At 33.8% G+C, this 27,197-nt stretch overlaps 1 protein-coding gene across 1 annotated transcript in view; it reads left to right on the forward strand.

The window, feature by feature from the left end:
• Positions 1-26,322, forward strand: part of LOC138698564 (zinc transporter ZIP3-like) — a 529,444-nt gene extending 503,122 nt beyond the window's left edge. The window contains exon 2 of the mRNA XM_069824575.1: positions 22,064-26,322. Coding sequence (XP_069680676.1) covers positions 22,064-22,209 — 146 coding nt within the window. The 3' untranslated portion in view covers positions 22,210-26,322. The remainder of the gene's footprint in view (positions 1-22,063) is intronic.
• Positions 26,323-27,197: the final 875 nt, after the last annotated feature.

Below are 27,197 nucleotides of genomic sequence, written 5' to 3' on the forward strand. Positions count from 1 at the left end.
GGTGACTGTCCACTAATTTGCTGTTTATGTTACACAATGTTCCATATCCGTTATTTTTACATAAAATTGATTTCCACTTCTGTTTTACACGTTCAGTACCCGGTGTGCTTGATGTCTCATTAATTCTCTGTGTCATTTCCTCAATTAATTTGAGGGCTTCCGGCATCTCTTGCTCTGACTTTTCTAACCGTGTAATAGTTTCAGACACAGTTTGAAAATAGATTTGTATGAAAACCAAATTATTCGTCAGAACCTTCAAATCCAGAGCGTTTTTCTTTGCGTATTTGTTGGCATTCATTCTACAGTTCCCCCACCCACTGTACGCTTTACCACTATACTCAGTACGCCGTTATGCAGATTTCCCACTGAACTACTCTATTCGGTCCGAAATCTTGAAGCCTAGTGATTACATAAAACTAATTTGATATACTGGTAGATTTTCTTAGCCACACTGAACTACATTTCAAAACACACACCCTTTTGGACACAATCATGAACACACCCCACCACAACAGAAAACCAGAAGACAGCGCTAAATCCCACTAAGCTTCGGACAATGAGGGACACCACCTCGAAACTAATCAGAGACGTATTTTTATAATATTAATTCAGTAAAGAAGTTATTGTTAATCAGTGATTATGCAAGTGTTAAAAGAGTGTACCTAACAATGAATATTAAAAAATATATTTAAATTCCGTCGACAAAAGTTTCAAAGTCACTGGCAGCATAAATCATATAGTATTCAGACAGACAACGCAAATGAACAAAAATCTCTAATATGTTCACATTTTTTAGTAAAGTCTGTCCTTGAATAGGAACGCCTACCCCCTACACAACCATTTAAATCGTCGCGTAAGATTCTTTAAGGGGAGTGATGCCATTGTGATTAAAGAATTTCAGTACAAAAGTCTGGTTTCATATTTCTAGGTTTTTAGTGTTCAGAGTGAAATAAAAATTTATATGGTTATACAACCATTCATTCTGACTTCAGTGGTATTAAAGGCAGCTAACTAGTTTCGTATCCAAATGCAAAAGAAAGGCCCTAACTGATAACCTGTTTTCCCACTTTGCTAAATCTGCCTCATTCATCAGGAGCACATTACTTGCTACAAACTTCACTCATACATTTTGTATTTTTTTTAAGTTATCAAGTAATGTATGTTGTAAATTCTAAAGCAAAATTTAGTTAAATATCTCATCCTTAGTGAAACAGGAAAAATATTGAAATCTGATAAATAATTTTTGCCATTTTTTCAAAGCATATATATTTTTTTTCTTGTGTTATGTGTCTAATATTGTTAAACCCGTAGGTCTACTTTGTAGAGCACAGGCTGCAGAAAACACTGTAAAAATATCATTCAAATTGATTCAGTAGTTTCAGAGAAAAATGCACTCAAGTTTGAAAAATATAAACTTACAGAAAACTGCATTAAAAAAATCTATGAATTACATGCTCCGCAAGAGATACCCCCAACAATATATATATATATATATATATATATATATATATATATATATATATATATATATATATACTTTTAGAATATGCCATTAGGAAAGTTCAGGATAACAGGCAGGGTTTGGAATTGAACGGGTTACATCAGCTTCTTGTCTATACGGATGACGTGAATATGTTAGGAGAAAATACACAAACAATTAGGGAAAACACGGAAATTTTACTTGAAGCAAGTAAAGCGATCGGTTTGGAAGTAAATCCCGAAAAGACAAAGTATATGATTATATCTCGTGACCAGAATATTGTACGAAATGGAAATATAAAAATTGGAGATTTATCCTTCGAAGAGGTGGAAAAATTCAAATATCTTGGAGCAACAGTAACAAATATAAATGATACTCGGGAGGAAATTAAACACAGAATAAATATGGGAAATGCGTGTTATTATTCGGTTGAGAAGCTCTTATCATCCAGTTTGCTGTCCAAAAATCTGAAAGTTAGAATTTATAAAACAGTTATATCACCGGTTGTTCTGTATGGTTGTGAAACTTGGACTCTCACTCTGAGAGAGGAACATAGGTTAAGGGTGTTTGAGAATAAGGTTCTTAGGAAAATATTTGGGGCTAAGCGGGATGAAGTTACAGGAGAATGGAGAAAGTTACACAACGCAGAACTGCACGCATTGTATTCTTCACCTGACATAATTAGGAACATTAAATCCAGACGTTTGAGATGGGCAGGGCATGTAGCACGTATGGGCGAATCCAGAAATGCATATAGAGTGTTAGTTGGGAGACCGGAGGGAAAAAGACCTTTAGGGAGGCCGAGACGTAGATGGGAGGATAATATTAAAATGGATTTGAGGGAGGTGGGGTATGATGATAGAGACTGGATTAATCTTGCACAGGAGAGGGACCGCTGGCGGGCTTATGTGAGGGCGGCAATGAACTTTCGGGTTCCTTAAAAGCCATTTGTAAGTAAGTAAGAGGTGGAAAAATTCAAATATCTTGGAGCAACAGTAACAAATATAAATGACACTCGGGAGGAAATTAAACGCATAATAAATATGGGAAATGCGTGTTATTATTCGGTTGAGAAGCTCTTATCATCCAGTCTGCTGTCCAAAAATCTGAAAGTTAGAATTTATAAAACAGTTATATTACCGGTTGTTCTGTATGGTTGTGAAACTTGGACTCTCACTCTGAGAGAGGAACATAGGTTAAGGGTGTTTGAGAATAAGATTCTTAGGAAAATATTTGGGGCTAAGCGGGATGAAGTTACAGGAGAATGGAGAAAGTTACACAACGCAGAACTGCACGCATTGTATTCTTCACCTGACATAATTAGGAACATTAAATCCAGACGTTTGAGATGGGCAGGGCATGTAGCACGTATGGGCGAATCCAGAAATGCATATAGAGTGTTAGTTGGGAGACCGGAGGGAAAAAGATCTTTAGGGACGCCGAGACGTAGATGGGAGGATAATATTAAAATGAATTTGAGGGAGGTGGAATATGATGATAGAGACTGGATTAATCTTGCACAGGATAGGCACCGATGGCGGGCTTATGTGAGGGTGGCAATGAACCTTCGGGTTCCTTAAAAGCCATTTGTAAGTATATATATATATATATATATATATATATATATATATATATATATATATATATATATATACACAGAGTGCGTCAGAAAGAACGGATGGATTTCACATGGCAAGAAAATTGTAAAGATTCATCAAATCAAAAATTTATTGTTATCAACATATTCACCAATACATGCAGTTTATTTATGGAAAACAACATTATCCATATGATGTCCTTGGCTTTCAATACAGGCATCGAGGCGTTTTCTGATGTTCGCCATCACTTTCACAGTCATAGCTGGTGCAATTGCCACGATTTCTTCACGAATCGCTGTCTTCAGTTCGTCCATTGTATGTGATCGATATTTACAAACTTACGCCTTCAAATGGTCCCAAAGAAAGAAGTCGCAAGGCGCGAGATCTTACCGTAGCCTCGGACAATCTCAGTGCAATAGAATTTCGTCCAGGTGATTTCTTCTTTAATGTTGAACCTGTGATACGAAATGAAGCCACCCACCGCAAAATTGTATTCCGAGTTGGAATCCTAGCGTGACATCCGATATCGAAATGAGTCCTGAGTGGCGATCACAGACTCTTCATTTTTCAAAAATGTCTCTACGACGAAAGCACGTTGTACACCAGACCAACACCATATTCTCAACTGAAACTGCATTCTATGGCTGACCCAACAGTCGTGGTCCCCCTCACTATATCTCTCTCCTCGTTGCGTATCGATAGTTTGAAATCCATCCGTTCTTTCTGACGCACCCTTTATATATATATATATATATATATATATATATATATATATATATATACAGACGTGGACAAATTATTAACAAAATTGACGATTTTTATGATAATTCTGTTTACAAAATTTGACTTTTCAATTTAGACTACAGTTGACAATTTTGCATATTTCCATCATTACAGTAGATAGAAATATGCAAAAACGTCAACTGTAGTTTAAATTGAAGAGTCAAGTTTTGTAAAAATATATAATAAAAATCTTCAATTTTGCTAACAATTTGTAAATTAGCAAAAATGTCAACTGCATTGAAGAGTCAAATTTTGTAAAAATATAAAACAAAAACCTTCAGTTTTGCTAATAATTTGTAAATATCCAAAAATATCAAATGTAGTCCAAATTGAGGAGTTAAATTTTAAAAAATACACAATACAAATCTTCAATTTTGCTAATAATTTGGAAATACACAAAAATGTCAACTATAGTCTAAATTGAAGAATCATATTTTGTAAAAATATATAATAAAAATCTTCAATTTTGCTAATAATTTGTCCACGTCTGTATATATATATATATATATATATATATATATATATATATATATATACACTTTTTTTAAATGCAAAATAAAAATTTGGATTTTTTTACCCCTAATCACTACCCGGTCCCCTTAAATAGCGAGGAGGAGTTAAGGGAAGCCATCCGCCTAAAAGCTGTATGTCGGTAGATAATTATGACGTGATATAATAAAATTTGAACATTCGAGACCATTTTTGTCTAATTTTCTTTAACAGATTCATTCCCTTACAAAAAGAAACAGACTTAGTGCGAAAACAACCAAGTTGGCAACACTGCTAAGCCTAAGCTGCGTAAAACGTAATAGCAGTAGTGAATAAAATCATAGTGGAGGATTACACAACGAGCCATTCGTAATCATTAGTAGAACAACGACCCGATCCATTCATGCTCCATCGGACCGCACCGCCAGCAGGTACCGCGGCAGCGTATTTCACGGCGAGGTCAACCGTCAGCGGTTATTCAAGTCTTTGTTTAATTATTTAATGCAGACGCAACTGCACTTCCGCCCCAACACTTTCACTCATAGCTCGTCATTTAATAATCATGCCAACGAAGCGAACAATAACAACAGGGGAGAATAAATATGGAAAGCAGCCTTGCAATTTCTAATTAACCTGTTAATACGAATAAATATGACACAAATTTATCTCGTTACGTTATTTGATTTCATAAATTTTAAATTATATTTAATTCCTATGTTGCAGATATTTGAAACAGTAAATGTTAATGTTATGTTTTATTTAACGACGCTCGCAACTGCAGAGGTTATATCAGCGTCGCCGGATGTGCCGGAATTTTGTCCCGCAGGAGTTCTTTTACATGCCAGTAAATCTACTGACATGAGTCTGTCGCATTTAAGCACACTTAAATGCCATCGACCTGGCCCGGGATCGAACCCGCAACCTTGGGCATAGAAGGCCAGCGCTATACCAACTCGCGAAACAGTAAATCGTGATGATTGTAAGCAGTATTATTATTATTATTATTATTATTATTATTATTATTATTATTATTATTATTATTTATTAAAATGGATCTGAGGGAGGTGGGATATGATAGAGACTGGATTGATCTTGGTCAGGATAGGGACCAATGGCGGGCTTATGTGAGGGCGGCAATGAACCTTCGGGTTCCTTAAAAGCCAGTAAGTATTATTACTATTATTATTATTATTATTATTATTATCATTATTAAAATTAGAGAAAAATTCTTCGTTTAAGATGGTTTATTTTTGTTTTTATTTTTATCTTAATTTTATTTTTTTATGCATAGGTCTACATTTATTAACATTGCAATTTAATTTACTTACAGTAGAGCGTCTCGTTTAGGCACAGTGGAAACGTAAACAAAATGCAGGTAACGTGTGGGGGAGGTTGAGCCGTACGATAAACACGAGGGATGCACAAGGTTTTAGTTACAACATTTATGGCGGAGCATTAATTGAAATTATATTTTCCAAAAACACACAAAACAAAAGAACACAAATTGCATAACGTTATCATATACACATTTTAGCAAACAAGCAATTGCAACGTTGAAATAATTGAATATAACAAATCAAATTTTGCTACCTATATGATGTTTTCAAGCAGCATTTTTTTACGATCAAGAATTTCATTCTCTGTATGACTAACATAATACCACTGTCTTCTGTGGCCGAATTACTCGTAACAAAACTACAGTATATTGGTCTGGAGTAGCAACACTATTTCCTAAACATGATTATCTCTTCTCAAAGTTAAATTTATTCAGATACAGCACAGTAATTATTTCAACGTTACTATTGCCTGTTTGTTAAAAATGTGGCTCGTTTTTTGGACGCATAATAAATTCAATATAGTGATTTGTAGCAGTTAATACCAAATTAATTTTAAAATCCAGTACAAATGTTAAGTAGTTTGATTTAAATGTTAGGCTAGAAATTAAAATTTACTGAATGAATTGTATAATAATTATTTGTTGCAGATTCCAATATATATATATATATATATATATATATATATATATATATATATATATTTCTAGGCATGGCATAAATTTATATTTGAGCTAAGTTCTCACCAATATGTTCTAGGTAGGGGGAATTATTTTTCCCTTGGAGGCAAATTTTTCTGCAGGCTATCCTTTTTATAATTGGTTATTTAGAACACGTTTATAAACTGCTATGGTTATCTAGCGTCTGAGAGAGATGAAGGTGACAATTCTGGCGAAATGAGTCCAGTGCCAAAACTTACCCAGCATTTATTCTTAATGGGTTGAGGGAAAACCCTGGAAAAACCTCACCAAGTAACTTGTCCCAATCAAGATTCGAACCCGTGCCCGCAGTGACTTGATTTCATCAAAATCAATAAGTGGAGTATTACTTATATATAATATTTTATTAAAGTAACTTGACAGCGAGTAAAACTATTGATTATACGAGTATTTACGTAAAAACAATGAATGGTAGAGGGGAAGAGAAGGCTTGATGACTTTATCTCTACCATGTTAAATAAATAAATAAATCTAACACAACCAATAATACCCATTATAATACACCAGGCAGGCCTTAATCGTCAACTAACAACCATGTCATTTCTTGCAGCGTCATCTGCATACAATTATTGGTATAAAAATTTCGTTTTACAAAAAATTAAATTATGTTCTATTTAACAACACTAGTAACTGCCAAGATTATATCAGCGTCGCCGGTGTGCCGGACTTTGTCCCGCAGGAGTTCTTTTACGTGCCAGTAAATCTACTGACGTCAGCGCGTCTGGCTGCGAAACCAGGTGGCCCGGGTTCGAAGCCCGGTCGGGGCAAGTTACCTGGTTGAGGTTTTTTCCGGGGTTTTCCCTCAACCCAATACGAGCAAATGCTGGGTAACTTTCGGTGCTGGACCCCGGACTCATTTCACCGGCATTATCACCTTCATATCATTCAGACGCTAAATAACTTAGATGTTGATACAGCGTCGTAAAATAACCCAATAAAATAAAATTAAAAATCTACTGACATGAGCCTGTCGCATTTAAGCACTCTTAAATGTCATCGACCTGGGTCGGGATCGAACCCGCAACTCGGGCACAGAAGGCCAGTACTATACAGACTACGCCACCCAAGACGACTCGTTTTACAACTTGGAATTCACACAGTTTTATACATTTCCGTTTCCATGCCAACTACACTGACCACAAGGAATCTATTGATAAAAAAGAGCTTGTAGGAGCTGTTCAACCGCAGAGCAAAAGCGACCAATCAGAGGAGTGTCTAGCTCTCCTGTGCTACACGATAGAAAACAAGTCTGTGATAGCCACACTGGAAGAATACGTAACGACTGTGAAGTGAGCGTCAAAAACAAATGCATCATTCTTATCCTGAGGAAAAACAATCGTCTCAACATCGGTAGTTTGCACTTTTATCAAATACCTTACTATAATAATACCGGACAGCTGTATACTAGCAGCATTGGCGTGAGTGCGAAAAATCGCAGACCTGACATCTAGCGCAGAGGGATGGAATTACGTCCACATATGAAATATTGACATAGCGAGATTCGGACTACTGTTTAAAACGTGAGTTACTACTAATGTGGAATTATATATGAAACACTTAAGAAATGTTGAATAGTATTTAATGTAAAATTATTATCTTATATCAAAGCTGTATATTATGATAAATATTGCATACTTCATATTACTTTCCGTAATTAATTGTTACATATTTTTTCTTTGGTTTACCGACACAAAATCAATCTGATATTAGGAATGAATTTACAGTAATGTTTTATATACGCATTGCTGGCAACTGCAAAGATAAAATTGAAGTAATCTGATGCTTGTAATAATTAGTAAAGGCATGTGGACAACAATAAAACTTAATTTGATAAAACCTTAAAATCCAATACATTTTAACTTCTATTTATTTATTAGGACTAAATAAAAAAGCTAATTTGTATTTTTATATCTACACAAAGACGAAGGAATTAGGCCTACTAAAGAATGTTGTTGACTCACGTTTTATGAACTGTCGGAAATCGAAAGTACGATTTGGAGCAATTTGTAATGCTGCAATTGTCACAATTATAAACAGCACACATACACCCTGACATTTTAACACTAGTACTAATTCATAAAACTATTAACAAATTAACTAGCCCAGCAACAGTATACATTGCAGTTGATTACAGCTTGTTTCGTGAATATCTCCATCCCGGCAGGTAGGTAGCAGCACCAGCGTCGTTCGCACGTAAAACTGCAAGCTGTCCGGTATTTTTATAGTAAGGTATTTGCTTTTATTTGGACATTATGACTGTGGCTCAAGCTAATTACTCTTTTCTGTGGCTCCCTGTTATAAACAACAACCAAATTTCTTGGCTTAAAAATCGATAACGTGTTAAATTGGAAAAATCATATTAAAGAAATTACCCCCAAATTAAATTCAGCATATTTTGCTATTAGATCTATGCAAGAGATAGTAAATATCAATACCTTAAAAACAATATACTTCGCATACTTCCACTCGGTAATGAGTGTTGGAATAATATACTGGACAAACTCCACAGGTAGTAACAGTATATTCCTATTACAGAAAAGGTAATTAGAATAGTAGTTGGTGCCAAATCTATGGAATCGTGTAGGACAGTCATGTCAATTGATGTCCATAGGAGCAAGCGCGCGCTTTAGAGCTCAGGAGAGCCTGAGCGCTTTGGAAAGGAAAGAGACAGACGAAAGAAGTAGTATATGCCGCTTGGTCGAGCTATATTCAGGGATGGCCAGCACTGATTCAATAGATAAAGGGAAGAGAACTTATTAAAACTGTATCTATGGTAATTTTTAGATTTGCCTGAGAAGTCTAAGTGCATTATAAGAATGAAAGTTTTAATTTTAATGCTCATTTTTCACAAGTTTGATTTTTTTTCATTCAAAAGAAATGTTTTCTTAACTTTTTAATAGAAAAGTGAAATTTTCAGATATAGGCCTATTTATTTAGTAGCCTTACGAATGTTTTCGTAAATCTTATTAATCGTAAATACGTATTACTGAAGATAGTGTATTGAAAATTTTGAAAATATTTGTATGGAAATTGTTTGTAAGGAAATGAATTAACAAAGCAACTACTGTTACATCATAAGCAAAAGATACGTGTCTATGTGTTGTAAAAATGTCAGCTCTATACTTCAGCATATTTCGAGAAAATAATTTAATATTCTGATGATAGGAAGTTGCTCACCAATATAACCTTAAAAGCATAATGCGAAAAGAGTTTTGTTATGGAATATTAGTTACACTTAAAACATATACAGCATCTAGGTAACTTTGCTTTGTACTGTAATAATTGTTTTGATTAGTTTATTGATTACTTTTATAAGGCTAAAGGTACTATCAATATCAATTCCAACTTATTATGTCATACTCAGTCTCTTTTTTAGAGATATCACTTTCTTTATGAATGATGTGTTTAATCCATTTAATACAGTAGCCTATAGTTGTACTACTGTGGAATTTATGTGAATATTCCTTCTTAACTCTCTATTATGTTATTAAGATTTAAAACACAACTGCAATATTAAGAAATTGACATTAGTACTTTTGTTTTACAGACAATATAGAGAATATCAAACAGAAAGACACCATATAAAAATAACGACATAAAATTTCACGGTCCGTTTGAAGTTTGTACACCACTATTTTTCTTAATTCAACAGGCTGCTTATTCATACAACCCTTCCTCTTTCCATACTTGGCGCTTGCTGCCCGCGCACGACGTCAAGGTCAGAAAAATGCGCTTGCTTTGACATCACTGGTGTAGGACTATTTTCAAAAAACTACAAATAATGTCCCTAGCTTGTCGGTATATTTTTTTCATTAATAATCTTCCTCGTATGTAATCGTCAAAACTTTGTAACTAATTCAACAGTTCATAGCATAAATACACGAAAAAAAAATGACTTTCATATTCCATCGGCAAGTCTATCGTGCTATCAAAAATGAGTGTGTTATATGACAGTAAAATTTTTAATAGTCTCCCTATCGATATAAAAAATTAAACTCAAAACATAAGATTATTTAGGGCCAAATTAAAGAAGTACCTAATTTCTTACGCCTTCTATTCTATAGGTGAATTCATGACATTCAATAACGCTTCATGAAATTGATACTAAAACTTTGTGTTGTACTAGTAGACTATATTGTAAACCTCGTCTGTATATATTTCATCTAGACTGTGACTATAAATTAAGACTTTATAATAGTATTAAGTTTTTGACTTGTTCCATATTCTAGCTGTATGAATACCATGGAATGTTAATAAATACAATACAATATAATACAATCTAATATCATCAGCTTCTATTCTCAGTATTCCTGCTAAACATCGATAATAAAATCATTAGATCCATTATTATTACTCACCAATGATGCTTGATGCCAATATTACACGGAAATTACCAGATTGGACACATAACACACATCACCCATTTCACTCACCACACGCACTAATCCCCACCCCTTCTCCCAACAGATGCTTAGTTTCTCTACGTAAAGATTATAGCCAATGGGGAGAGTGCATTATTTTAACGAACTTGGGTAGCAAAGAAAGACGGGCACAAGGCGCTTTTCTTCCCTATAAAAGGTATAAAATGTTAACCCAAGCTGAGTAAAGTTTTATTTATTTCTTCTTATAGTTCTTGGAGAAGAAATTACTTTGACAGACGGCAGGTCGTGCCACTAGGAACTTGAAGTTTCAGCCACTGAACAAATAAACGTGTGCGGACCGCCATAAAGCCAAAACTTTTATTTAGTTAGAAGAGAAGAGTAATGTGATTCCACACATTATACGATAATCCAAGTAAATATGCAATTAAATAAATAGGCTACGTTATCTTCCATTATAGTCAGTTCTGTTTCAAAGTATTGGCAGTGTCTCAAATAAGATACGAATATCCAGATCTTGGTAATGTTCTTTTTTTACTTGGTTATTTAACGACGCTGTATCAACTACGAGGTTATTTAAAGTCGATGGAATAGGTGATAGCGAGATTATATTTGGCGAGATGAGACCGAGGATTCGCCATAGATTACCTGACATTTGCCATACGGTTGGGGAAAACTTCAGAAAAAAACTCAACCAGTAATCAACCCACGCTGGAATCGAACCCGCGGTCCACACCTGTGGAGTAACGGTCAGCGAGTCTGACCGGGAAACCAGGTGGCCCGGGTTCGAATCCCGGTCGGGACAAGTTACCTGGTTTAGATTTTTCCGGGGTTTTCCCTCAACCCAATACGAGCAAATGCTGGGTAACTTTCGGTGCTGGACCCTGGACTCATTTCACCGGCATTATCACCTTCATTTCATTCAGACGCTAAATAACCTCAGATGTTGATACAGCGTCGTAAAATAACCCAATAAAATAAAATCGAACCCGCGCCCGAACGCAACTTCGGATCGGCAGGCAAGCGCCTTAGCCGACTGAGCTACGCCGGTGGCCCTTAGCAATGTTTATTTGATTATTGTAATGTTCTATTAAATGATGTAGGCTAACTTGAAATTAGCCATAAAGCTACAAAATATCCATGATATTCTATGCATTGAATTTAAATGCAACATTTGGAAATATGACCATATTTCACCATACTTCGAACAGATGCCGTGGCTTTGTTTTCAGATTTATTTACAAACTTTTTTTTTAAGAACCCGGAGGTTCATTGCCGCCCTCACATAAGCCCGCCATCGGTTCCTGTCTTGAACAAGATTAATCCAGTCCCTTCCACCATATTCCACCTCCCTCAAATAAATTTAATATTATCCTCCCATCTACGTTTCGGCCTCCCCAAAGGTCTTTTTCCCTCAGGTCTTCCAACTAACACTTTATATACATTTCTGGATGCACCTATATTGTACGTGCTACGTGCCTGCCTATCTCAAACGCCTGGATTTAATGTTCCTTATTATGTTAGGAGAGGAAAAAAATGCGTGTAGTTCTGCGTTGTGTAACTTTCTCCATTTTTCTCCAACTTCATCCCTCTTATCTCCAAATATTTTCCTAAGAATCTTATTCTCGAAAACTCCTAACATCTGTTCCTCTCTCAAAGCGAGACTTCATATTTCACAACCACACAGAATAACCGGTAATATAAATGTTATAAATTCTAACTTTCAGTTTTTTTGAAAGAAAACTGGGTGATACAAGCTTCTCAACTGAATAATAGCAGGAATTTCCCATATTTCGACCAGTTTACTGAATTTATTTTCCCTTAATATGCAAAAAATCATTATTGATTACCTGAGAGGATAAAAAGAAAGGAGGGAGTAATCCAGGCAAACATGCTTGAAATCGGTGCGACGGATATGACGTCAAACTACACCTTTTACGCCCCATAATCCACCGCGAAATACCGCCAATTGCCAAATATTAAATTGCTACTATCGGTTTCGGTCATACGTAAACGGTTTAGAATGGATGTGGAGGTAACAGGACTACTAGCTTATTATTATATCAATGTATATTTCACTGTATATTTATTAAAGTGTTATGGTTGTGACACGGACTGAACACTTCATTTCCACATTCTTTGTTTTATCAAGAAGGATGTTGGCACACCTTTACATGTTAAAGCATAGGGAGACATATCAACTGATATATTCTACAGTTTAGCCGAGCAGAATATCAGCTTATTTATAAAAAAAAACACCTTCTGAACTTGACTACACTTTTGAAATATACACAACAGCACGAAACAATTTGTAATCGTAATAATATGAACAAAACAGCTGATAAACACGCCGGAAAAAGAGATGAACTATGGGTAATTTGACGGCCATACTAGTACACCTTTTTGGTTCCACCGTTTCAAGCTTATGGCCCGGGGTTGTTGATTACTCGTATGTATAAATAGCTGAATAATTTTACTTTAAAATGATAGTTCTGAATAATTATCTTTACACTTTATTAGAACTAGTAAATTTAGATGAAGTTCAATAAAGTCTCTTATTATGTAACCATTATTATTATTATTATATTATTATTATTATTATTATTATTATATTATCATTATTATTATTATATTATTATTATATTATCATTATTATTATTATTACTATTATTATTACTATTATTATTATTATTATTATTACTATTATCATTATCATTATAACCTATGTATCTGTATTATAAATTGAAGACCTGGCTGAGTGGAAGAAAAGGCCTCAAGCCTTAACTCTGCTAGGTAAAATAAAATGTATTATTATTACTATTATTATCATTATTATTATTATTATTATTACTATTATCATTATCATTATAACCTACGTATCTGTATTATAAATTGAAGACCCGGCTGAGTGGAAGAAAAGGCCTCAAGCCTTAACTCTGCTAGGTAAAATAAAATGTATTATTATTACTATTATTATTATTATTATTATTATTACTATTATTATTATTATTACTATTATCATTATCATTATAACCTATGTATCTGTATTATAAATTGAAGACCTGGCTGAGTGGAAGAAAAGGCCTCAAGCCTTAACTCTGCTAGGTAAAATAAAATGTATTATTATTGCTATTATTATCATTATTATTATTATTATTACTATTATTATTATTATTACTATTATCATTATCATTATAACCTATGTATCTGTATTATAAATTGAAGACCTGGCTGAGTGGAAGAAAAGGCCTCAAGCCTTAACTCTGCTAGGTAAAATAAAATGTATTATTATTACTATTATTATCATTATTATTATTATTATTATTATTATTATTATTATTATTATTTTTATTATTATTATTTTGTTCACCGCCCCTTGTATCTGATCATCGGACCACCAGAGGGCCGTGGCCTCCGGTTGATAATCACTATTCTAAGCTAGACAAGCGACAAAAGAAGATACACGCCCGTCCGAATGTCAATCATAAATTTCTTAATGGAAATCGAACCCGGGTCGTCAGTATTTGTAGTCAGAAATGTTACCGTATGATCCCTATTGTTATGCACTATGCTTTATATACGTATTGGGCATGCAAAGGAAGAAAGAATGGCGTGTCAAATCTACGTTCTTCATCTTCTGTAAGATTCATTCATTCATAATTTCCAGCCCAAAGGCAAGTTCTTTACTGTAAATCCATCATTCTCCAATCTTTCCTATTTTACCATTAGTTACAGCATACGATCCATATATCTTAATTTTGACTTTTAGATGATATCCTCTTCCTTCCAGTGCATCCTTCAGTAGGCAGTTTCTTCTTAGCCAATAGACCCCGCCAATTTCTTTTTTCTCTTTCTAATCAGTTTCAACATTATTCTTTCTTCTCCCACTCTTTCTAGCACAGCTTCATTTCTTATTCTGTCTGTCCATTTATACGCTCCATTCTTCCCCATATCCACATTTCAATTGTTTCCAGTAGTTTCTCTTCACTTCGTAGTATTGTCCACGTTTCTGCTCCATATAATGCCACACTCCACACAAAGCACTTCCTTGGTCCTTTTTTTTAGAGATCCGCAGAAGATATTGACCTTCATTTATGCTGGAAATGATTGTGATTATTACGCACTAAGAAGAAATTATTTATTTATTTATTTATTTATTTATTTATTTATTTATTTATTTATTTATTTATTTATTCTGGTGTGGTTAAGGCCATCAGGCCTTCTCTTCCACAACACCAGGAATACAAATACAATAATAGAAATAGACAGAAAAAGATACACTATATACGAAGTAAAGCTACACAAGAAATAAAGAGAGAGAGAAAAAAAACACTATAAACAAAGTAAAGCCACACAAAAATATACACAGGTTCCTGTCACACAAACTTTAAATGAGTGATTAACTATCATAATTAATTCTATCCTAATTAACTAACATAAACAAGAAACTTGCAATTTTAATCTAGATTAAAAAAGAAAAAGAAAAAAAACACAAATCAATACTTCTAGCAATACCTAAAAAACATTAACTAAGACAAAATTTTCCAATTTAATTTTGAATTGTGATGAAGTCCGGCAGTCCCTGACGTCATTAGGTAACGAATTCCAGAGGCACATATGAAAATGTATGCACGGCAGAAAGACATGGGAGTGACTTTGTGTATTATGAAAAGATTACGGGATCATGACAGAGTATCTTTAAGACACTCATGCACGGCATACAGGAAGCTAATTAATTATCTAGCTATCTGTACAGCATGAATGGCACATTGGCAGCTCAACAATGTCTTTGGTGTGCAGAATCTGTTGGCATGCAGACCTGCCCGCTGTATATGATTGCGGTGTACCGCGGGTAGCAGGATTATAGGATGCGAGTGCTTCAGCCATAGGGTATTTACAATCAAGCGACACATTTCTAATACTGCCTGGAAGAGGACTAAACGGGATCCTTTTGAGAGTTGAGTCCACACCTGTGGAGTGACGGTCAGCGCGTCTGGCCGCGAAACCAGGTGGCCCGGGTTCGAATCCCGGTCAGGGCAAGTTACCTGGTTGAGGTTTTTTTCCGGGGTTTTCCCTCAACCCAATACGAACAAATGCTGGGTAACTTTCGGTGCTGGACCCCGGACTCATTTCATCGGCATTATCACCTTCATCTCATTCAGACGCTAAATAACCTAAGCTGTTGATAAAGCGTCGTAAAATAACCTACAAAAATTGTTTAGAAAGAAATATTAATTATATTATTGCAATATAAGTCTCATTCTAATTGTGTCAAGTTATGTTTTTCAATCAGTGTTGTGTTTGACTCAATTGTTCGCATATGCAGTATGTAAAGTTAGATTTAAAAAAAAATAATTGAGTTTGCATCGAATTGCTGCCTTCAATGGCATCGTACAAAGGTATTGTGTACCTTATTGCTTTATTTTTTAGTTTTGTATATTTACTTATTTTTTATATAGTCATCCAATGTATAAGCAGCTATTGTTGCTTCAGGCCACTAGTATTAATGTAATTAATTACCTATGCTTTATAATAATAAAGCGGGTTCTCTCAGATTACAGAGCAAAAAATTCTGTACTTACTGTAGATGTCATAAAAACTATTTTTAAGTGCAGTTAGCTGGTTTTCCTTGTAAGTCTACGACATTATATTATATTATATTAAATTATATTATATTATATTATATTATATTACTACACTACACTACACTACTCTACACTACATTATTATATTATATTATATTATATTATATTATATTATATTATATTATATTATATTATATTATATTATATTATATTATATTATATTATATTATATTATATGAACAAATTCTTTTTTAGGGGCCACCCATCATACATTATACGCAAAAAAAAGGTCAGCGGAAGTAATGGTTCGATTATCGTTTTTAGTATTCGATATTCGATAAGCATTAACTGCTACCAAATTAAAAAAATGAATAAAAATAATTTAAATAGTTTGTTACTAGGTGTGATTTTAATCAGTTTGTTTTATATTTTTGGTCCAGGTAAAATACATTTTACTATTATTTCCATTTTGAAGTAGACTACAAGTCAACAATATAAAATTCACTGTTAATTCAAAGATTGGCAACATATTTTATATCGATTATAACAACAATACATATCGATAGGATTGGCCCCTATAATGCATCTGTTCATTATATTATATTTTTATGTTGTTATGTTATGTTATATTATGTTATGTTATGTTATGTTATATTATGTTATATTATATTATATTATATTATATTATATTATATTATATTATATTATATTATATTATATTATATTATATTATTTTAAAAATTCTGAGGTAGTTTGTCTGCTTAATGCTAACTGAATTCCTCGCTCACATCGCCCGTTCCAAGTCTTCACAAGCGAATGTGAAGTCTATACAGCGAATAGGAATTATAAAGAATGGACACTCCGCGTCGGTACCTTTGATGTAGTCAGACTTATTTCAATGACCTTCAAGCCAGCTAAAGCGTGAGATTCTGCTTTCTCCCTAGAGTTGGCGCTGACATCACACAGTCGACACAGCGGAAATATAGCACATATAATTAATACATCTAGGTACATTATGTACTCAAATAAAATAAATTGGATCCATAAAATAATAATTCCGTCATTAACTTTATAATGAGAGTTGAGACGTTGATCCCAACAATAATTAAAATATGTAATGATTTGATAGCACTGAAAATGGAAAAACAAAACTCTCACGAGAAGTAAAACCATATACCTATATTATATTATATACAAATATTAAACTTAATTTTATAATGTATTATATTATTTTATAATATAATTTATTATATTTGAAATATAAAAAATTATTATTACAACTAGTTCGTCACTGAGAAATAAGGAAAAGCTGTTAACTTGAATTTATTTGAAGCAAAGCGTTACTGGATTATGCAATAAGGTAGGCGATGTTTGAATCCTGTGTCTCAACTCTATTCACAATTATTACTTCACTCTTGGTGAAAGTGTTTGAATGTAAATTGTATTTTTATACTGAATCATGTACTAGATTACATACATCTTGTAAAAGGTATGGGTCCATTTTGCGACCTGGTACTTAAATAAATATACATTTCTGGAGGGGGGGGGGGGGAATCTCAATTATTATCTTAGCCTATGCTCGATTACACTAACCTCTAGCGCTTGAAAGTGGAATTAACCGCTGGCACACAGAGAAACAAAATACACGCAAATTCGCTCAGTGTCCATTCTTTATAATCCCTATTCGCTGGTCTATATAGGCAGAGAGAATGATACTGCTTTCAGAAACTTGCTTTATTTTGAAACTGCCAGAAGCACCGTCAGATAACATGACCTCTACGGAACGCAAAGGGTCGCCCGTTTGTTCAATTAGGCACAAAACAATGCCCGTTGCGTAGCTATGGGATACAGTTCATTTTTTTTTCCTGTTGTAGATTCTTTCCGCTTTTTTTTCGCTGGGTTTATTAGTCAATTCTGTGAATTCAGTTTGACATGCTTGTCACAGTCTGCATTTCAAAGCTTCGTTCTACCTACGGGCTACAGCAAGCTGGGACGTTAAAATACAATAACACGAGAAATTATATTGGTAATTTCGTATGACGCAATCAAACAGGTCAAGGCTTTTCGGTGAAATGATACAGATTCGATCCCTGTGAAATTTATGGGAACAAAGAAACGTTTCCTCTAAACTTCTTTCTTTTAAGGGGAGATGATGGTATTTTTTTTTTAACTTTTTTCCTATTTGGTGTAAAATATTAATTTTTTGTATGTAGAGAGCTCATAGCTGTAGCAACTCAACCAAATATAAATATTTGAAAAAAAATATATATATATATATATATTTGGGGGCCCAAATTTGAAAAAAAAAAAATATATATATATATATATATATATATATATATATATATATATATATATATATATATATATACCCAATGCAGGGTTGTACTAAAACCGATATATGTAAACCGTTTTTAAAGATAGATTCAAACTTTGTTTTGCAATGTATTTGCAAAAGCATGTTCTACAAACTGTTTGTAACATAATTTTGATATTAGTCCCTACGTTTGTAAAATAAACAATTAAAATTTAATAACAATTTTCTGATTTCCTTTCTTGCAAACAAACGGACGTATTTTTAAAATGAAATCAATTAACAAAATTCTGTTACATAGAAACGTTTCCTAATAGTCTAAAGAATGTGTGTTCTAAATTTCATGCATGTATCTTTAATAGTTCAGAAATTATATCCATTTTTGTCTGGCAATGTAGCAAAAAAAAAATGAAGTTACTGGAAACCGATCAAAGTGGGCGTGTGATTTAAAAATCCATAGCGCAGGAAGTTTAAAAATGACATCTCAACATCCGATAAGGGCACAAATACCCACAAAATGTTATTCAATGCATTCGACACATATCAAAGAGTATTTTAAACAAAAAAAAAATCATTTAATTTACCGGAAACAACAATAAAAATTGGGCGAGTGATTTAAAAATCCATAACGCAGGAAGTATAAAAATGGCGATTCAACATCCGATAAGGGCACAAATACCCACAAAATGTTATGCTATGCATTCCACACATATCACAAAAGTATTTTAAGGATTTTTTTTTAATTTACTCATTTTTCACCAAAAAATACCATCCTCTCCTCTTAAAAGTACGGAATATCTTTTCTCTTGACAATCACGTACTACACGAAGATATTTTCACGGTCCTTAAAAATCAAAGTGGACTTCGTGTAATATTGTCAGTATGTACTTTCCTTAACAATGTATTTACATAAGACTATTTGAAACGTATGTGCGGTGTAGTACACGGGCGTACATCAGAAATCCCAGTAAAATTTTAATACGGTACCGCTTTTCGAGAATTCCAGGAAACAATGCGGGACTAGAACGAATTATTTCTGAAAAATTATCCCGAATGTGATTCGATTACATTCTAACTTCGTTTAAATTATTATTTTGTATTTTATTTCATAGTAATTCATTGTAGCAATTTATCTAGTGTATAGTCTTGACAATTATGGCACATAAGCATTAGGCCTATTGTTTTTACTGTCAATAGCAACTGATTTTTCTCCTCGCTGTTATTTATACTCGTTTAACATCTTTGGTCATATCGCGAGTTAATCTTTGGGTGAAATCCGAAGGCCTGTGTACTATTGTTGAGACTGGTTCTATTGTTGTGAACTAGATGGCGACTGATTTGTTGTGAATATGATTTCGGTGATGAATGAGGCCGGTGATTTTCAGGGATTTGTGGCCCGAATTTCCTTGCATTTGCCTTACGGTTGAGGAAAAACCCTGAAAAACCTCAACCATTTTACAAAATTAATAAAATCTTTGTACTTAAAGTTATTGGCTTAGAAAGCATTAAGATTTCTTCTGGACTGTGCTATGATAATTATAACACACCTTTTCAGTGAGTTAACCCTGCCTTAATAACGATTGCAGCAAATAAGATGGTCTTTCTTTTCTCCCTACATTTCATTTGAATATCGTTCATTGTTCTACCACATGATGTGCCGATGTTTCCGTGAAAGGTTGTATAATAATATATAATTTCATTTTAACAAAATATTGGACTGTGTTCCTTTTTTCAATCAACGATTCAATTAATGAGCAGCACAGACCAACTATGAAAAATTGCTAGCGTAACAAAAAAAAATATGGTACACTGGGCTGCAAAAAAAATGCCGATACGAAATTATATCGTTTTCCGAGGACTTTAGCAAACATGGCGTGGTAGAAAGCTATTTTTGTGAGATTAGTTTTTTTTTTTTTAAAAAACATGTAAATACGACTTTTATAACATGTTCACGTTATTATTTAACATGAATTGATTTTAAATTATTCATATACTTTTATTTTACAATAAGCATACTACATGAAAATAGTAAAAACTGCAGTTTATATGGTATTCCACAGCCTTCCTTATTATCCATGGATGCTGTCATTGTTACAATCGATATATACTGCCATTAACTTTTCATATTGTGTTAACAAAAAAAAAGTATCAATTTTATTGTATATATAAATATAAAATATTATTATTATTATTATTATTATTATTATTATTATTATTATTATTATTATTATTTTATTTTTATTGAAGACATACACGAACAAGCCGAATGATGTAGTCATAACAGAGCAATATATGCAAGCTTTCTGTGTATCCCTATTTTTTTTCTATTGTTTCCTAAGCAAAGTCCTCGTCACACTATAATATCACAGTCTAGTATATACAGTCACGAAGCTTGAGTTGTGAGGATACTAGGAACAATAGACTGTGCAGGTACGTACTATTTCGCATTGTCTGTAATGAGGCGATAGTAGCGATCCTAGTGGTTAGCAACTATCTATGATGCATATTTACTACTATTGAGCTTCGTGACTGTATATACTACAGTCGCGACGCTGTTATTCCCGGCGTGACTCCTCTTCTTTGCTTACGTCTTAGGAAGTGAAGGCTCTATAAAGTCTAGGTAGGTAGTATCGTTCGCCATTTTTGTTCTTTCGTTGCCGAGCTACCAGACGAGGGATCTATTTGCCACACCGTTAAACATTATCATATCGTAGCTCCTATGATAATAAATCAAACGCACTGTAATTCAGCAAATAATTGAGCGGCAAATAACGTCCTCGTGTGATTTCTGCGAACGCCAACGAAAGAGCCAAAATGGCGGGCGATTACATATTAAGTATTTATCCAGCCTTAGGAAATGCTTAACATCTTCACCACCGAATCACAAGACGCACAAGTTTAAATGTAGCCGACCTGCAACGTGATTGGGTGCCGGAAATTAGAGCGACGGGACTATAGACTGTGATATTTCAAATCGATAGCGAATTCGACTCGACATTTATTTTGCACAGGCTATAAGTTATACTCAAACTGAAACGCAAAAATTAACTAAACGAACACAGAACAATAACACTACAATTCAACATTAAAAGCATTTCAGTAATGTAAGAATATTATAAGATTAATGTATTTGTAAACTAAATATTTAACTTTTGATTAATATGCGTCTTGATCAACAATGGAAGTCTTATAACAGAAATTTTTCTGACTGAATATAATTTCATAAGTTAATCCTGAAACCAAGTTTCCCTTATCAATTTGTTTTAAATAATACTGAACATTTCAAATTTTATACCATTTTTTCATAAACTGTCCCCCCTCCAAGGATGTTTGAAAAAATGGAGAAACTGTAATTAACAAGTTCTTTTCTATGTGCTTTCAGCTGGACATGAACACCATCACCATGGACACCATGCCCACGATCACGGAGAAGCTATCGACGCACAATTTGGGAACCTGACCGATCACATCGATCATGAGGAAGATCACCATCATCACCACGAGCACGATCACCTCCACCATCACTAACAAGGTCACCTACTTGTGAAGAAGTTCCAAAGAAAATGCTACAATTAGAGTGAAGTTGTGCTAATCAGTGATCAGCTCTTTGCAATATTGTATTCATTGGAAATGAATACGAAAGATTTTTTTATATTATTACTGTTTATATCAACAGCCCAATCAGATATAAAATTCAGTATTTCAGAATATTGTTTATAATGTAATAATAAAAAAATATAATGGCTTTTTAACACTTGCCAATTCTTGCCAAATACTAATTAAATTTCGTATTCATTTTTCTTGAAAGTTTGTATTAATTAATTATCCATAGTAGTCTAGCGGTTCACTGATAAAATAAACTTAAATTATTCTGCGATCCGCTAGATGGCAACTTGTGTTCCAGTATTGTTTGTTCGGTAGTCCGCTAGATGGCAGTTTGTATTTTGAGAAAATTATGTCTACGGATATCGCGCGCTATTGAAGTAACTTACTGAAGATTCAACAAACATTTTTGTAAGAGAATGTACTGCATTTCCTATGAAATAGAAACCATTTTTGTGGTAGTAACCTTATCTTTTTGAAAAGAGAGACAACTATGTAAAGATAAATTCGGATGAGAGATGTTCATCTGTCTCCCTAGTTCCTAAGGCTGGTATAGGCCCACCAACTTCTTATTACCGACGGAGAGATGAGGTCGCTGCTATCGCTACAAACAGGAAACATGCAACGAGTTCAGTAGTTCGGACTCCTCCCGTCGGTAATCAGAACTTGGCCGGCCTATTATAATCTTTCAACTTCCTGTTGTGAATGTATTAACTTGTGATAACATTGAGAAAGTGATATACGAGTAAGTAATATTTTGAAACAGTAACTGAAGTGGTTGTGTATAAATATTAGATTAAGAATATTTTATGTGTTTATTCATATTCATGCCTAAAATATGTGTTTGTGAAACACAGAAGCAAAGACAGAAGAACACAACAGAGAAATGAGGTGCTAAAAGATTTTTAAGCCAAATTATATTTCTAAGTGATATATTCATTAGTTATTTTAATTTACTGAATACATAAAAGCTCACAAATATAAATGGAGGGATTGGTAAATTGTTATATTTCATAAAAAATTGTCAACAGTGTTTGTTGTTGTATAAGACGCAATAGGAATTTAAGGGTAATATTCAGGTGAAGTGTTATTTATTTAATATTGCCTTATTTTATATTGACAGTTTTTATTTGGGGGTATTCGGTATGAGAAGGCGAAGGTGATTTTAGGGGCATAATATTGATGGGTAAAATGCGTTTTATACAACGAAAATTTGGTAGCTATGCCTACTTTTCTTTAAAAATAATTTTAATTTAGAACCACGAACGAGAGAGCTACAGGAAAAATTTATTGGCCGCTCCTAGCTCAAGACAGATGTCTCTGCTGCCATCCCCTTAATAGTCCGTGTATACAATAAGATTCAAGACATGTGAAGACAGAAATCTTGACCTTCTGAATTTTCTTGAACAGCAGGCTTTTGTTGTCATAGTAACGACTTCTTACTACGAGAGAGGATCGAAAAGTAATGCACAACAACTTTTTGTGGAAATGTATTTAATAGGTAAGCAAAACGAAATAATGAAGGAAAAAGCTACAGGTTTTACCTATTTTTCAACACAGGAACCAAGTCTCTCGACACATTTCCCCCATCGTGACACCAAATTCAGTACACCTCATTCATAAAACTCCATTTTCTGGGCGTATAACCACCTGCGCACGACTGATTTCACTTCTTCATCCGAACCAAAGAGTTGGCTTCCTACGAATTTTTTCATTGGCCTGAAGAGGTGAAACTCAGACGGTGCAAGGTCTGGGCTGTAGGATGGATGACTGGCAACCAAATAGCTTTGTATGAATTAAATTTTATATATATATATATATATATATTTTTTTTTTTTCCGAAGACACTATCTAAGGTGGGTGCTCCTGTTATGGCCATGTTCCTGATATGGCCACCCCGCTATTGTGAGTCAGTTAACCAAAAAATCTGCTAAATTGCAGCAGCATCCAGTAAAAGGGCATCCTGGTATGTCACTTGATCGTTTTCCATTCAGTCAGGTTGAGCAATATGGCGTCAGTTGCCTGTTTTGCAGTTTTCATGTGATCTCTTCTTATTTTTCTCTGGCAAGTCTCCTTTGTTTTATGCATATTTTTCAAAGACTTGTTCATGAAAACCATCGTACTCCATTCAGTTTTTAATGTTCTGTTGATTGGTGTTGTAGTTGATGGCGTATCTTTTACGAGTTGTTCATAATCAAATGATTTTCGTGAAAGCTTACCTGCTCCTGATACGGCCATATTAAATGCACCATGGCCATATCAAGTTCATTTCACTTTTATTTTTTCACCTGACAAATTTACATGCCTTATCGCTGGGATTACGCAAAAATTTTGTATTCTAAGAAAAACAACTTAATTTTTTATGGAAAAACCTGTTTTGACTACACTTTTGAATTATAAAAAAGATTATTAAGTGTCATGTTTATTCATTTTACACCAAAATTATTTAATTTTAGCACAACTGCGCTATCAAACTGAAAACAATCACGATTTGTAGAACATGGAACAAGGGTGTCCATATCATGTGCACGTGTTCCTGATATGGCCAGTAGGTAGACTTTTGGAATTTGGGACTTTTTGGACAATTAAAGCTATTTTTATGGGCAAAGGAAATTGTTTTAAGAAAGTCCATTAGACTGAGAACGAGTAAGAAAAAAGTGGTTTACATTTTTTTTTCAAAATGGCGGGTAGAAAAATTCTCAAACCTTAGCATGGCCATATCAAGGACCTACATTATTATAAATTTTTAACCTATATTACTTCCCCAGATTTGCTACGAGCAAATTAGTCTGCTGTCAGTCCATTGTCCTTCCAGATTTCTCATTCCCATAGCGCCTATATTACCTGCTGCCAAGTGACGTCAGATTTTCCTTTCTTCATTTCAGTCATGTATTTCTAAATAATATTTGTATTTTTTTACTTTGGTTATTTAGCGACGTTGTATCAAATACGAGGTTATTTAGCATCGATGGAAATAGGTGATAGCGAGATGGTATTTGACGAGATGAGGCCGAGGATTCGCCATAGATTATCTGACATTTGCCTTACGGTTAGAGAAAACCTCGATAAAAATCCAACAAGATAATCAGCCCAAGCGGGAATCGAATTCGCACCCGAGCTCAACTCCGACCTTAGTCGACTGAGCTGGCTAAGTAATCTTACCCCTGATATTATTTTCACGTGCCGTTAGTCCTTAAAAGTTGAAGTCGTTTCTTACTGGGCTTATCCAATCTATCACTATTCAGTTTTTAGCAATATATTTTATAGGAATGAACAGTAAACTGTCTTTCCTTAAAAATAAAACAATTGCCACGGGACTCCACTCATAGCCAAGCGTAGATAATATTACACAATTTAAATTTTGGAAAATATAATTCTGTTAAACCCACTGTGATGATAATTTTATCACCTCTACATAAACATTACGATATACTTCAATAAAATCATTATTTAACATAAATTTTAACCATTGCAAGTATAGTCTTTGTACACATTCTTTTTTGTTAATATTAATTTTGATACAACAATATGTTAAATTATATCTCCTTGTAACCATGGCTAACGAAAAAAAAAAAAAAGAGTTTTTAAAAATCGGATAAAAATTGAAAATTTTTTTCCCAAGGTTAGATAAGTATCTTAAGAGTTTAAATGCCCTGTAAGAAAATAATATTTAACGCAGAGAACAATATTAGTTGCTAAAACGTTAACATTATTACTCAAAGCGTAGCTGAGCAAAGATTTATAGTTTTAGCATAAAACAACGAACACATTGTTTCTCCAAGAAATAATTTATATTGAAGATTGAAACAAAATATAAGTATAAAATAAACATTATTATACAATTTAATATAAACAGATATTAATTAAAGCATCGTAAACACAATCATGCAAAACTATTTAATGTTTATATCTAAAATAATATGAATGAGAGACTAGAGTGCATGTTATTTTCATTTGTTATCTTATTTTTTGTATTATACTAAGCTGTAGCATAGTTTTAAAAATTATTACATACATTAATAAAACACAAACCAAATACATGTTATTTTGTTTTCATTTCATATTTCCTTCCATTATTTAGTTCCTATTCTTATTTTACTTATTTCAGTTATCGTCGGTTATCATTTGGACTAGGAGGAAATACTGGATCCAACGGTGTCATTTACTTTGGACCAGGAAGGCATAACGAACTCAACAGATCTATTCCTTTTGCAGGAGGCAGGCATAACGGACCTAAAAGTTCCATTTGTTTGAATTAGCCAGCCATAACAGACCCAAAAGTTCCATTTGTTTGGATTAGCCAAGCATAACGGACCCAAAAGTTCCATTTTTTTGGATTAGCCAGGCATAACAGACCCAAAAGTTCCATTTGTTTGGATTAGCCAGGCATAACGGACCTAAAAGTTTCATTTGTTTGGATTAGCCAGGCATAACGGACCCAAAAGGTTCATTTGTTTGGATTAGCCAGGCATAACGAACCCAAAAGTTCCATTCGTTTGCATTAGCCAGGCATAACGGACCTAAAAGTTCCATTTGTTTGGATTAGCCAGGCATAACGAACCCAAAAGTTCCATTCATTTGCATTAGCCAAGCATAACGGACTTATTCCATTTGTTTGGATTAGCCAGGCATAACGGATCCAAAAGTTCCATTGGTTTGAATTAGCCAGGCATAAAGACCCCAAAGTTCCATTTGTTTGGATTAGCCAGGCATAACAGACCCAAAAGTTCCATTTGTTTGGATTAGCCAGGCATAACGGACCTAAAAGTTCCATTTGTTTGGATTAGCCAGGCATAACGGACACAAAAGTTCCATTTGTTTGGATTAGCCAGGCATAAGAGACCCAAAAGTTCCATTTGTTTGGATTAGCCAGGCATAACGGATCTAAAAGTTTCATTTGTTTGGATTAGCCA

The sequence above is a fragment of the Periplaneta americana genome, chromosome 4 (assembly GCF_040183065.1).
Source record: "Periplaneta americana isolate PAMFEO1 chromosome 4, P.americana_PAMFEO1_priV1, whole genome shotgun sequence".
Classification (NCBI taxonomy): domain Eukaryota; kingdom Metazoa; phylum Arthropoda; class Insecta; order Blattodea; family Blattidae; genus Periplaneta; species Periplaneta americana.